A 14524-nucleotide genomic window follows, 5' to 3' on the forward strand; every position below is an offset into this window, starting at 1 on the left:
TAGAGGTAGAGTGATCCTGTCTGTCTGCCTGTGTTGCTTTATGACACTTACTACAGAACCTCCCCTTTGAGGAAACACCACAGCATGCACTTTGATCATTGGCAGCTCGCCAATCACCATGAAATCAATCACCAATCAATGATCACAATGATCAACATTTGTTTGATCAACCAATCGCCATACGACCATGCTTGTAAAAAAAACAAAAACAGATTTCATTTTCCAGATACATGAAGAGATGAAGATGAATCGGATGTTTCAGCTCTTAACCACTTAAACCCATATGGGTAACCGGAGTCCCTCAGGGCTCAATACTAACTTTCAAAGCTTTAGCTGAAAATAGCCGATCGACAAGCTCACAAATGAACGCAGAGCTTGTCGATCTGCTATTTTCAGTGAAAGCTTTCCCCAAAATACGATGCTGGGGTTTAAGTGGTTAATGAATATAAATGTAATTGTATTCTATTATAAAGTGCAGTTTGCATCATGGATGTGAGTGTGTGTTAGGAGCCGTGCGGCGGGGAGGCTCTTCCTCATTCTAGTCACTATGACTTGACACATTCCTCTGGTCCACTGTTAGAGACTGAATTATGAATGAAGCTGCATAATGTCCAATGGCAATGAAAGTATTTGTAGTATTATTTAGTCCCACATTACGTTAACGTTTTCCTGAATTTGAACTGTAGCCAATGTCTTGAGCTCATCAAACACATCTCACATTCTCCTTGACAATAGAGTAGCAGTAGCAACATCCTCAACCATGGAAACAAGACCACAGCCTTATGAAATTATAATCAGTGTATAAAAATAGCCTATTTTTTCCTGATCAAACAAAAACCTCCAGTAGGCAACCCCTTTATGTTTGAGATAAAAAAAAGGGTTTTCTCCTTTTCCCAGAATGATAATTCACAAACATATACAAATGAAGCTCTACACAAAGTTATACAGTTAGTATTAACTTGTTCTCTAGTCTAGAACCAGTGGGGCTGATGAGAGGCCAAGATACAATGTAAGTGTTAGAAGTTTATTTGAATGACATGAGACAGACAGGAGAAGTTGTATGAAAAACAAAGTTCAATTTTTTTTATAGAAAGGCACTCAGTAAACTTTCATATTTGACTCAACTGGATGAATAGTAAGTGGTCCAGTAATTAGATTTATGAGAAAACAAGTGTGCTACAAAGTACAGTAACTAAGATAGTAAGTAGGTAGACCTTAAACCTAGCAACTATCACAAACATTACATGGTATAACAAATATAAGTCAACAGAGTTAAAATTTGTTACCTTGACAAAAACACATAATACTGTTTATTTGGTGTACTGAGAGTTTACCCACTTTCTACCAGGTGTCCTTATATATATGTTGGGCATGTGTTATTGTTGTATTCATCATACAACGAAGTATATCGTGTCTGTCGGGTGGAAACCATGTACTGTATCCAAAACTGTTCCTCTTTTATTACTATTTTAAAAACATTTTAAAATAGTGAAAATAGCAGATCTACAAGCTCACCGCGCTTTGCGATGCGTTGTGAGATGTAGATCGCTATTTTCACTCTTGTATGATGAAGTAGGGCAGGGGTGGGCAGCATTTATTTCCAGAGGGCCATACTGACTTCAATAAAATGAGTAAAGGCCCACACATTGTACAATTGAATTGAAACTGAAACACATGGTGCTGAATGATGTTAAAACAACACAAATTTTCAGTTACAAAATGTTGATCTTTTTTTTTTTGTATCACTCTGGTGTACTCTGTACGAGGTTACAATGAAAAGATTACGTAAAACAATCCACGTCAATGCCGTATCTCATCTTATCTGATATGCACCACTCCATAGGTCACTGATAAAACACATTGCATTCACATTGCATTCATTATGGTCTCACAGAAGACTGTTTCACTGTTACATTATAAACATAAAACATTAGTGTTACATACGGATGGAGGAATTCATTTGTCTCAAAACCATTAACATATGGCAGCCTTCTAAAATGTAGATTTTTTTTTTTGGGGGGGGGGCTTTTTTTATTTTGTATTACTTGGCAGGCTGGATTGAGATGGTCAAAGGGCCGGGTCCGGCCCCGGGCCGTATGTTGCCCATGTGTGAAGTAGGAAGTTAATTTACGGAAAAACATAAAAAGTTGAAATATGGAGATACAAGATTTCGGCCCGACAGCAACGATATAATAGGGCTTAAGTGGTTAAAGGTGTGTTAATGTGGGTGTCAGAATCTTCAGTAAGTACTACAATATTGTTTAGCCAACACTGACTCAGTTCTGTAACGTTTTAAGGTATACTGAGAAAATGCAAACATTTGCAAAAAATAAAAAATAAAGCCATTAACAGAAAAAGAGTATGTTTATGTCAGATATTATGGCCACAGCATGTATTGAAACTTCCTTTAAGGCTCATATGATTACTGTATTTTAGGTTATCCAATATTCAAACAACTGCAGTAGAAGACCAAGATCATTTCCTCCATAGCGCCCACATTGTGGAACAAGCTGCCACCCCATGTTAGAGTGTCTCAAACCCTGCCTGTGTTTAAATCACGTTTGAAAACTCACTTGTTCTCCTTGGCGTTTGAAAATTCAGATTGAGAAGCTGCTGCTTCCCCAGGCATTGTGTCAATCGTTGTCTTGTTCATTGTGTGTGTTTCCCTTGTTTATTTTAGTATTTTACTGAGTGTACAGCACTTTGGTTCAACACTGTTGTTTTTAAATGTGCTCTATAAATAAAGTGGATTGGATTGGATTGGAAGACCAAATGTTTCGAGTTTAAAACCATAAAAAGGCACAAAAAGCGTACACATTATATGAGGGAGTACTTTTCAATTTCACATATTGAGACTAGTTTAAAACAATGATACAACAATAAAAACACAAACAATCCAAATGAAATAGAAAAACAAGAATTTGGGATGAATGTGTGTGTGTGTGTGTGTGTGTGTGTGTGTGTGTGTGTGTGTGTGTGTGTGTGTGTGTGTGTGTGTGTGTGTGTGTGTGTGTGTGTGTGTGTGTGTGGGGGCGTTTGTTGGGGGGGGGGGGGGTATGGACAGGGTGTAATGAGCAACAGCTTCATTATTAATTATTATTATTTAATTTGGTCATGTTTGGTCAGATTGTTAATTCCTCTGCTATAGTATTTAGGGCTTTTCACTGTCATGTTGGATTACAATAAATATAATATAATATTGTTTCTTTCAGGCAGAAGTCTTGTATCTCCATACAGTATCACATCTGTTAGATTTGTTAGATGTTTTGCCCCATTTCCTTTACACCATGTTGTAGGACTCAGTGTTCCACAAAAGTAGCAAAAATAGCCGACGTACGACAAATCAAGATGTGGCCTGATGTGAGCTTGTAGATGGTATTTTATTAGTTTTCATTTATTTTATTTTAGACATTATAACATGTGTACAATGTTTTGTCTACAATGACATTCTCAGAATAGGGATGCCAGGTTGAATAAGGTTAACTCTGTCTGTGAGTTTTGTAAATATTCAACCAAAATATTAACAAGAGCTTATGACTAAATAATAATGCTGAATCCATTGAAAAGTAACAGTTTTTGACATGCAAGGTTTTTGCATGTGTTTCTTAAGAATGGCATTTCATCCAAATGATTTCCCAAAAACTACAGATAGTGCTGTATCTTTACCTGTATGAGTACTCATGTGCTTCTTTAGAATTCCACTGAAGCTTTTTTTCACTAACTGTACAAGTGAAGGGCTTTTCACCTGTATGAGTCCTCATGTGTGTTTTCAGATGATGCATTCGAGCAAAACCTTTGACACAAACTGTACAAGTAAAAGGCTTCTCCCCTGTATGACATCTCATGTGTGTCTTCAGATTACCCATTTAAGCAAAGCTTATTTCACAAACCGTACAAGTAAAGGGCTTTCCCCCTGTGTGTATCCTCATGTGTTGTTTTAGATTACTTGTTTGACCAAAGCCTTTTTCACACTCTGTACAATTGAAGCCTTTCTTCCCTGTGTGAATCCTCATGGGTAGAGTTTGTTTTGGTGATTGCAGGTCCTGGGACAGCTTGCTGTTGAAAGACAATCTTTGTCCTTCCACATTTATTGTCTCGTGTGATTTCAGTGTGTTTAAAGCTGACTGATCTTCTCTGGTCTCCTTCCACACATCACTGTCTTCAGTGTCAGATTCAGAACAGTGTGAAGAGAGGAGCTGGCCATCACTAGTTGGCTGTGATGCTCCACTGTACTCTACATCAGTTTGTGTTTGCATGTGTTCAGTTGAGGTGCTGGCTAGAGGCTCTGTCTCTCTGTTTACATCATCATCTTCATGTTTCACTGCTAGTAATGTCAACATTGACCCAGCAGCCTCCTCTGGTCTTTGAAGTAGCTCCTGCTGTTTCTCTTTAATCTGCGGAGGCTCTGGTTCCTCCTGAACCAGACTAAGATTCCTCTCCTGCTGTTTAACGGAAACCTCTTCTTTACACACAGGGAGGTGCAGAAAGTCTAGAGAAAAGAAAATGAGAGTAAACCACTGAATGTTTTCACTTAAACATTTTGTTTCCTAATATGTTGGTTCTACAGCTGGCATTCCTTTAGTCAAAGGTTTGATTCTAGTGCGAGTTGTGATACCAATGTTATAGTGTACAGACCATAAGCCAGGGGGGCCAAACAAAGTTTGGTCACGAATTGATTGGGCAAAATTCTACTTCATGTGACCACTTGTGCATGCGTCAATGAACACATGCTGTGGGAGTACACATGCAAAACAGCCCAACAAAACTCAGAACAATTCTGGGGCAGTGATATACCGTCCCAGGAATTGTTCTATTCAATTAGTTGTATGAGTGAGTGACCAATAAAGCGTCTTTGAACATTAACTCACAGAAACATCCGTTTGTAAATAGATACTTGATCCTCATTAGATCGGTCAATGATGATCACACAGTGCAATTTAAATAACGTTGTTGCACCAGCAGAGTTTTCTGAACAGCTGTCATTACCACTGTTGTGAATATGCTATTTATAGCTCTTGTACCATTAATGAATCAAATACACATCAATCTCAATGCTGTGATATTGTGTCCATGTTGTAATTATTCCCATGAGCAACACACACAGACTGCAAAGAGCAGATTATTATTTCAGATACATTATTTTTATTTGTATTACTACGAAGTTGGAGAACACATTGTTCCTTGTGTCTAATGAGGTAATTAATTGGAGCCCTAGTGGTCTTCGGTACAGGGTATGAGTTACAGTAGGTACTCATACACAGTGGATGGATATCTGCCATCGATTCTCTTCTAAATACACACAACAGGCTGCCAGTGAGGGATAGAGAGAGAGGCCAGAGAGCAGCATCAAAGTGGTTGCTGTACACAAACAGTGTAGCGGATAACAAATGATCATTAGTTATTTACCCCCAAAACATACATTGAACCCCGTTGGTGGCAGGCCTGTTCCATGAAAGTCGACGAATCGACTAGTCAGTCGTGACCACCTCAGTCGACACAAATTATTTGATTCGAGCCGTCAGTGTTTTTTTGTTAATTCTTTTTATAGCGTCAGTTACTAGTGTAGGAGCTCAGATGTGTCATGTACTTCTAATTTAGTCCATCTACTTCCTGTAAGTAGACTTAAAAATAAAACCAGTTGACTGAGTTAACATTTGTTGAAATCCGCCGTTTTGAGAGGAAATATTTATTCTGTTGCTGCTATGACGCTTTTCATATGTAAAAAAGACATCACGTGGATTAAAAAAGTAAACATTTGGCAAAAGTTAATATTTATGATATTAAAACCATGCTCCTGTGACTTAAACAATGTACAACGTTTGGAAGAGTGTTAAACTCTTTGAACCTCCACAGCATTAGGTGACTGGTGTTAATTATCTCATGCTGGCTAAAGTAGCTGCGGTAAAGAGACGTCCACACACATGCAGTAGCTCTGATAAAAAGTTGACATTTCAGATTTCTCTTATTTATTTTGTCTTGCACCAGCGACTACTGGATCTGCAACATAGCTATTTGATACAGTACCGTTGTGCTCCGAACTGTATGTAGTCCTACACAGTGACTGTTGTCATTTAAAATAAGCATTCTGCCGTCATGTAGTTAACGGATTCATTGCTTTTAAATGTTAAAAAAATATTGATATGGCTCTGTTGCACTTCACTAATACCTGCATTCCTCCATCCTTATGTACTTAAATGTTTTATGTTTATAATGTAACAGTGAAACAGTCTGCCGTGAGTCCATATATAATGAATGCATTGTGAATGCAACGTGTTTTATCAGTGACCTATGGAGTGGTGCATATCAGATAAGATGAGATACGACATTGACGTGGATTGTTTTATGTAATCTTTTCATTGTAACCTCGTACAGAGTACACCAGACCAGAGTGATACAAAAAGAAAGATCAACATTTTGTTGTGAAAGCAAGGACCTTATTCTAAAGTAGTCTGGCATGTCTACCAAATTCATGCAGTTTTAACATCATTCAGCGCCTTGTGTTTCAAGTTTCAATTCAATTGTACAATGTGTGGTCCTTCACTCATTTTATTGAAGTCAGTATGGCCCTCTGGAAATAAATGCTGCCCACCCCTGCCCTACTTCATCATACAAGAGTATTTCACAAAAGTAGTGAAAATAGCCGATCTACATCTCACAACGCATCGCAAAGCATTGTGAGCTTGTAGATCGGCTATTTTCACTATTTTAAAATGTTTTTAAAATAGTAATAAAACAGTTTTGGACATACATGGTTTCCACCCGACAGAGACGATATACTTCGTTGTATGATGAATAGCCAAAATAGCCGATCTACGAGCTCACAATGCCTCGCAATGAAATGCATTGTGAGCTTTAAACAACGTTTTCACTTATAACACATGCCCAAAATAAGGACACCAGGTAGAAGTGGGTCAACTCTCAGTACACCAAATAAACAGTATTATGTGTTTTTGTCAAGGTAACAAATGTTAACTCTGTTGACTTATATTTGTTATACCATGAAATGTTTGTGATAGTTGCTAGGTTTAAGGTCTACCTACCTACTATTAGTTACTTAGTTACGGTACTTTGTAGCACACTTAAACCCCAGCATCGTATTGTGGGGAAAGCTTTCACTGAAAATAGCAGATCGACAAGCTCGGCATTAATTTGTGAGCTTGTCGATCTGCTATTTTCAGTTAAAGCTTTGAAAGTTAGTATTGAGCCCTGAGGGACTCCGGTTACCCATAGGGGTTTAAGTGGTTAAGAGCTGAAACATCCGATATTCTCTTCATCGATATGTATCTGGAAAATGAAATCCTTTTTGTTTTATTGTTTTTTAACAAGCATGGTTGTATGGCGATTGGTTGATCAAACAAAGGTTGATCATTGTGATAATTGATTGGTGATTGATTGCATGGTGATTTGACGAGCTGCCAATGATCAAAGTGCATGCTGTGGTGTTTCCTCAAAGGGGAGGTTCTGTAGTAAGTGCCATAAAGCAACACAGGCGAGCACAACATCACAAAATTAATCACGGAAATCAAGTCCGATCTGAATCGGTGGGACTCTCTCCCCATTTCCTTAGCAGGCAGAATCCATTCCGTCAAAATGAACATCTTACCAAGGTTTTTGTTTCTTTTCCAATCCCTCCCGGTTTTCTTACCTAAATCATTTTTTCATACATTAGACAAAACAATTTCAACATTTATCTGGGCGGGCAAGAGTCCAAGGGCGCGTAGAGCCCTTCTCCAGAAGAGCAAAAGCGAGGGTGGTCTGGCTTTGCCCAATTTCCAAAATTACTACTGGGCAGCTAACCTCCAGAGAATTCATAATTGGCATAATTCCCCCTCCCTTAACTGGTGCATAATGAAGAGCCACTCTGCATACCCATCTTCTTTGATGGCGCTCGTCTGTGCCCCTCTCATCTCTCGTTGCCCTGACTATGTAAGAAACCCAGTTGTACTCGCTACTCTTAAAATCTGGAATCAGTTCAGAAAACACTTCGGGCTCCAGACCGCCTCGTCTTACAGCCCGATTTGCAACAACCATCTGTTCAAACCTTCCAGCTCAGACGCAGCCTTCAACCTATGGAGAGAGAGAGGTTTGACCCATTTCTTAGACCTATACTCAGAGGGCTCATTTGCCTCCTTTGAAGCTCTCCGCACCAAGTTTAATTTACCACACTCCCACCTGTTCCGCTACTTCCAGGCTCGTGACTACGACCGCACCCACTTTACACCCTTTCCCCAGTCCCCAATAGGCTCAGCGGTTAGTAAAATACTTTCTCTCCCAAAAGCTCAAGGCGGGATCTCGTCCCTATACGACATCATATCATCACTGAAAGTGTTATTGCTCGCGGGGGTCAGAGGTAAATGGGAAACGGAGCTTGAGTCTGACCTGGCAGATGCCCAGTGGGAAGAGGCAGTCTTCAGGGTCAATAACACATCATCTTGTGCCCGCTTAAGCCTAATCCAGTTAAAAATTCTGCACAGGGTTCATTTCACAAAAGCCAAACTTAGTAACCTTTTCCCAGGAACGAGCGATGCCTGTGACAGGTGCGGCCTGTCACCTGCCAATCACACCCACATGTTCTTCTCCTGTCCCAAGCTGGCCGATTTCTGGTCCAATTTCTTCGACACGCTAGGCAAAGTGCTAAATATCAACCTTGACCCATGCCCCTTGGTAGCCATTTTTGGGGTGCCCCACACACTAGCTGATCTCTCCAGGAAGGAACGTGACGTCCTAGCCTTTGCCTCACTCATTGCCCGTAGGCGTATCCTCCTGCATTGGAAAGGCCCAAACCCACCATCCACCACTTCCTGGCTCAAGGACTTAATGTAATTTCTATCATCAGAAAAGGTCAAATACTCTCTAAGAGGCTCAACTGCCACTTTTTATGATAGATGGCAACCACTTATTTCATTCATTAACACCCTCACGTCCCTTGACCCAGACTGATCCTAAAGAAAAGAAATACTCCCTCTCTGAGGTGAGCACCTCTGACACTACGTCAACCCCGCCTCATTGTATCCCGGTTGTAGATATATGTAGGTATGTATGTATAAGTATTCACACGTGCTTACGTATATGTATATGCATATGCCTATCTACTTCTGTTTTGTTTGAGTAAACCCCTGTCCTGTCCTGTTCTGTTTTGTTTTGTTTTGTTTAGCTGTTTTTGTTTTGGTTAGTCTCTTGTTGCCCTTTGTCAACTCTCAGTCTTGTCTGTGTCCTGTCTTGTCCCATAAAAGTAAAAAAGAAACATGGTGATATGTTGATACCGTTAACCATTTTATTTTCTACTTTCTCTGTACCACCTGTTTCACCAATAAAAGATATTAAAAAAATAAAAAAATAAAGCAACACAGGCAGACAGACAGGATCACTCTACCTCTAGTCCCAGCCAGCAGTCTGATCATCATCATCCAGAGAAATACCGTCATCAGTCACCATGGTTCGTGAAGTTAAAGACCTGGTGAGTGTTTAGCTATTGTTTATGTTCATATTTTCGTAATGTCGTTTTCACATCCAGTAAGACGTTTTGGTTTAGGCTCTGGCAGTGCTATTGTTTAGGATATATCGGCGCCAATTTGTTCATCCATCCAGCCGGGAAAATGTATGTTTCTATTTCTAGAGTTGAGTGTGTGTTATAGTTATGATATCACAGGCGTAGCGTGTGTAAATGTTCTGTACATGATTGCCTTACATTTTATATTCATGTTAAAATCAATGTCATGTCTTCTTCGGCTCTCATCCTAGCTTGCAATCCTGTCACACTTTTCTAAGATTGTATAGGGGTCTGCAGGGGCTTTTAGTTTCAACAGAATAATTCAGCCTGCATTTAGATAATAAATACAGTGCACTACACTTGTCTCTTGCTAGATTGTTTTTAGATTATTAAGGTCTAATACAGTTCATTTATGCACCATCAATGGTTACAAGTATCACTATTCAAGTCTAATCACAATGTGGTCTAAAATATGTTCCACTGTAAAACAGAATACAATCTAGTGCTTGTACTGAGTGCTTGTATTGGCGTGTGCAAGTACAGTAGGTGGCCAGTGACTTTGACCATTTTCACTTTCAAAACCGTTGCATCATGCATGTCACACAAACAGAATGCGGCACACAACACCAATGGTTTTGATACTGTGGATTGTAGACGTTAAATGGTGGATTTGTGGATAGGACTCTATATGAACAAACTTGTTATGTACACAAAACATCAATTCACCTATAGGCATACATTCCCACTCAAATTCACATTGTCCACTTTATATTTGTGACATTTACACACCTTCTTTCTGGCTCATACACGTTTGCAAACAATTCTTTGTCTGGCATAAATATGGAACATGAAATGAAGATGTATTCATTGTATTAAAAACTTAAACATTGTGTTGAGAACACAAGCTGTATTACTTATTTTGTGATTAACATTGATACAACCTACAGTTTACATGCTGTCTATTTACAGTACTACCATGTCAATGGTGACAAATGTCACAATATTATGTCACTTGGTCTCAAGGCAGGCCTGTGACTTTGACCAGTTTCACTTTCAAAACCTTTGCAACATGCATGTCACACAAACAGAATGCAATGTGATCTGTCTGTCACCCATAGTATAATAATGTTTGACATTCTCTAGGACAGTGTATATCAACCATGGCAAACGTCCCATTTTTGGGCCGGGGCTACTGCTGAGGTGTGCCGCGCCGTTTGAAGGAGGTTTGAAAAAAAATGTTTTTGAAAAAAAAAAAAAAAAAAAAATGTTTTTTTTTTTTTTTTTTTAAACAATAATAATAATCAGGCATGCAAACAGCCCCGAGGTGAAAAGGGTGACAACATGCTGTTTTTTTTCGGGTCAGGTGTCACACTATTGCCCTATTTGGATTCAAAACGGCTAGTGGAAGCTGAAAAGCTACAAGTTTGCATGTCTGAATAATGCAAAAACAGAAATATTTGTTTGCATTTGCTTTTTTTCTCCCCCATATATTTTCATGATAAAAAAGTGCGTATCGTATCGAAATCGTATCGAAGTTGTGTGCCCAATATCGTATCGTATCGTTTCGTGAAATGTGAAAATCGGCACACCCCTAGTGTGTGTATATAGATATACCGTATATATATATATAATTATATATACCGTATATCTAGGTGTGCCCTGGGATTTTTTGGCTATGCCAGGTGTGCCTTGGCACAAAAAAGGTTGATAGACACTGCTCTAGGACTCTTTCCGTGCCATCCTGGTGGAAGCTGGGGACAAGCTAGTGGTGGTGGACTTTACAGCCACATGGTGTGGCCCCTGCAAACAGATTGCCCCTCGCTTCAAGGTGAGAGATCAGATGATTGTGATTGCAGAGTTGGAGCTCATCGATAGCATAGACAGACTTAATCACTTAAGCCCTGTTTTTAGACTTATTCATACAACTGTGTTGCATGAAAATAGCCATAGCCAATTAGCTTGTCACTGAGCAATATGTTGTGAGCTGGTAGATGTGCTATTTCTCTATTTTTGAAAGATTTTGCCTATGTTATATTCGCCCAAAATGTGGACGCCAGGTTGAAAGTGGTTTAGGATGTAGACTGGACTGGAATTGAGTCAAAGAAGACAGAACCAGCGTGGGCTCAGATACTGTAGCTGTTGTTCCATATTTTCATTATTACTTCTCTTTTGAGTTCACTCCATCAAGACTTGAAAATCCATAACACTTTGTAATAAACAGTCTGGGAAATCCAGACGATGCCTACTTTAAATGAAAACCTCTGTAGAGAGAATCCCTTGACATTATTTAACCAGGGAATTGTTTGAATTTGTTACTAACATATTTACATATATAAATGCTATACTGTTTTGCCATCAGGTCTACATGCCTCTTTTTTTTTTTACTGGGTCAGATAAAAAATCTTCTGTATATCATCAACCAATTCCATGCTGATGTAATCTATTCTCCCATAGGAATTGGCAGAAAAAGCAGAGAACAAGAATGTAGTCTTCCTGAAGGTCGATGTGGATGTGGCAGCGGTAAGTCAGTGTGTTTTACCTATACAGACCACCAGTTTCTGGCAACATTAAGGCAAGAAATAGGCTGTGCAGTTTCTCAACATGAATTCATTTACAACATCTAGTTTAGTTTTTGTTTCTTTTCTATGGGTGTATGGGCGCAGCACAACAAGAGAAAATATTGATTTCTTGCTACTCACAGTGACATGCTTATTTTCCTCTTTTATTATCTCACCAAACCGTGTGGTTGTGGATTGACATTGTGTATAATGCTGCTATGGCAACCATCGTCTACGTTGATACTCCTGTCATCAACAAGCGGAAAATGTGGAAGTGAACGCAACAGCGAATGCAACATCTAAGAACTCAATACAAGGTCTTGGTCGTTTTAATGTCTGACAAGCATTTTCACCGTCTCTCTCTTCTCCCTTCTCAGGACGTGTCAGCAGAATGTAAAGTCAAGTGTATGCCCACATTCCAGTTCTACAAGAATGGAAAGATGGTAAGCTATTTAGTTGAAGTATGTGTTCAGGAATAACTAATCTCGCAAGCCAGACTGTTGCCTCCCACAATTTTACAGTACAGTATATACAGTCTGGAGCACGGAAGCTCTGAAAATGATCAGAGGATAAAGCGGATGTGACGCCCCCTCCGGCTTCCGTTTCGTCTTTAAAGTTGCGCAAATTCGTTCTCATATAAATCAAAATAATTGAAGCATCTATAGCTTGCTGCTTATCAGAAATTTTTATTATAATATAATATGTAGAGATATTTTGAATTTATATTTTTGTGAACGGCTTTTAGGATGTGTAGTTCCAGACTCTATATAGTATTCGGAGATTGTGGAATAGTTGTCTGGCTACGCGCGACTTAAGGAATAATCATCAGTTATTTGAGCAGTGGAGACTCGAAGAAAACATCAGTATTAAATGTGTAACAAGGCAGGCTTTTTTTCCCTTTTTCGTTTAACTGTTATACAGCTTTGTTGAATACTTTATTCTTATTTGATCAATCAAGAGATGCTCTCTCTGTTTGCATTGCTGTGGAAGCAGATGCTGTTTGGATAATAAAAGCTTATTTTTGCATTAGAATAAAGTAGGTGTATAATAAGAGGGATACTGTACAATGAGGTGGTCATTATTGGAACAAAAACCCAGACAGGGTGACCCAAGACCGTCAAAGCGGAGGTCCAGGGTCAAACTGTATTATCCCTTAATGCAGGGGCCTTCAACGTTGTTCAGGCCAAGGACCCCTTAGCTGAGAGAGAGATGAAGCAGGGACCCCTTAATACATTGTATACAATTGTAGACATTTAACCACTTAAATCCTCAGTGCTTAGTAAACTTGACCTTTGGCTCTGTACTTGGTTTGCTCCTTTTTCCCTCTACACCAAACGTATTTGCTGTAAATAGCTGATCTACAAGCACCTGTGAGCTTGTAGATCGTGTGAGTGTGTAGTTCCCCTCAGTATGCTAGGGTTCAAGTGGTTCATGTAAAAAGGATGATCCTATCACACAAAGATTTGCCGAGCCCCCTGTAGTAACTCTGAGGACCCCCTGTTGAAGACCCCTGCCTTAATGCATATTTTCTTTTTAGGTTGAGGAGTTCTCTGGGGTCAATTATGGCAAGCTGGTGGAGAAAGTGACAGCTCTACGGTCATGAGAGAAAGCCCTTCCACCCATCCCAATGCACCTCCCATCCCAATGCACCTCAACTGTAGAAAAGAACGGGAGCCAACACTCTTCCCACAGAACCCCTGGAGACGTTCCATGGCAATAATCCTCTGAACCCCATCATGATGTCTTAAATATTTCTAAAACTTCATTGTTTGTTTTTCTGTATGTGCACCATGTGAACATTGGTTATGGTTTCATTAAAAACAACAATTTTTAGTCTGAATGGGTGGCTGCATGTCATTGATTGATTGATTGAAAATTGTATTAGGCAAAAAACAACACAGTTACATTTATAATACTTTTGTCTAAAAGGTCCGACCAAAAAAGTCCTATCGGACTTGTTTCCGTTGGGGTCCTTGAATTAATTTCATGGACATACAGTAGCAACCAAACAGTTCAAATCAACATAAAAAACAGAGAAAAAATACCACTATGTACAAAAAAAGCATCATGAAAAAAAATATATATATATATACCCAAAAAAATGGGAGGGGGGTCATCTGTCTACAGGGAAACTGGTACTACCTCCTCTTATGGCCTCCAGAAAGATGAGTTTTTAGGGCTGTTTTGAATGAGCCCAACGAACTGCAATTTTTGAGGGATGGGGTTAGGCTATTCCATACCTTGGTGGCCGTGCTGTAGAAGGAGAATTTGCCCATGTTTGTTTTATGGGTGGGCGGTACCAGATTGTTGTTTACGCTCCCTCTAGTTTCGTGACTGTGGGTGTCACTAACTTTTTGGAGGTATTTTGACAGATAACCGGGTATAGGGGGCATTTCGGGCAAATCTGCATTTACAATTTTGAAGACCAGTCCCATTTTTTGTTGTTTAACCCTGTCTTCCACCCTGAGCCAGCCTA

General features: G+C 39.4%; 1 protein-coding gene across 1 annotated transcript; it reads left to right on the top strand.

Moving 5' to 3' along the window:
- Positions 1-9414: 9414 nt before the first annotated feature.
- Positions 9415-13900, top strand: LOC308087379 (thioredoxin-like). Its single transcript, XM_080431173.1, has 5 exons — positions 9415-9457; positions 11214-11318; positions 11945-12010; positions 12426-12491; positions 13586-13900. The coding sequence occupies exons 1-5, from the start codon at positions 9434-9436 to the stop codon at positions 13649-13651; spliced, it is 327 nt and encodes a 108-aa protein (XP_080287299.1). The 5' UTR covers positions 9415-9433; the 3' UTR covers positions 13652-13900.
- The last annotated feature ends 624 nt before the right edge of the window (positions 13901-14524 follow it).

Source organism: Gymnoscopelus braueri (assembly GCF_963280865.1).
Source record: "Gymnoscopelus braueri genome assembly, chromosome: 6".
NCBI classification, from domain to species: Eukaryota; Metazoa; Chordata; class Actinopteri; order Myctophiformes; family Myctophidae; genus Gymnoscopelus; species Gymnoscopelus braueri.

What these genes read in the sequence shown, in the direction of transcription:
- LOC308087379 (XM_080431173.1), top strand. Translation starts at nt 9,434, where the DNA reads ATGGTTCGTGAAGTTAAAGACCTG. An exon ending in TCGATGTGGATGTGGCAGCG is followed by an intron (nt 12,011 to 12,425) that starts GTAAGTCAGTGT and finishes CTCCCTTCTCAG; the next exon opens with GACGTGTCAGCAGAATGTAA. An exon ending in TCTACAAGAATGGAAAGATG is followed by an intron (nt 12,492 to 13,585) that starts GTAAGCTATTTA and finishes TTTTCTTTTTAG; the next exon opens with GTTGAGGAGTTCTCTGGGGT.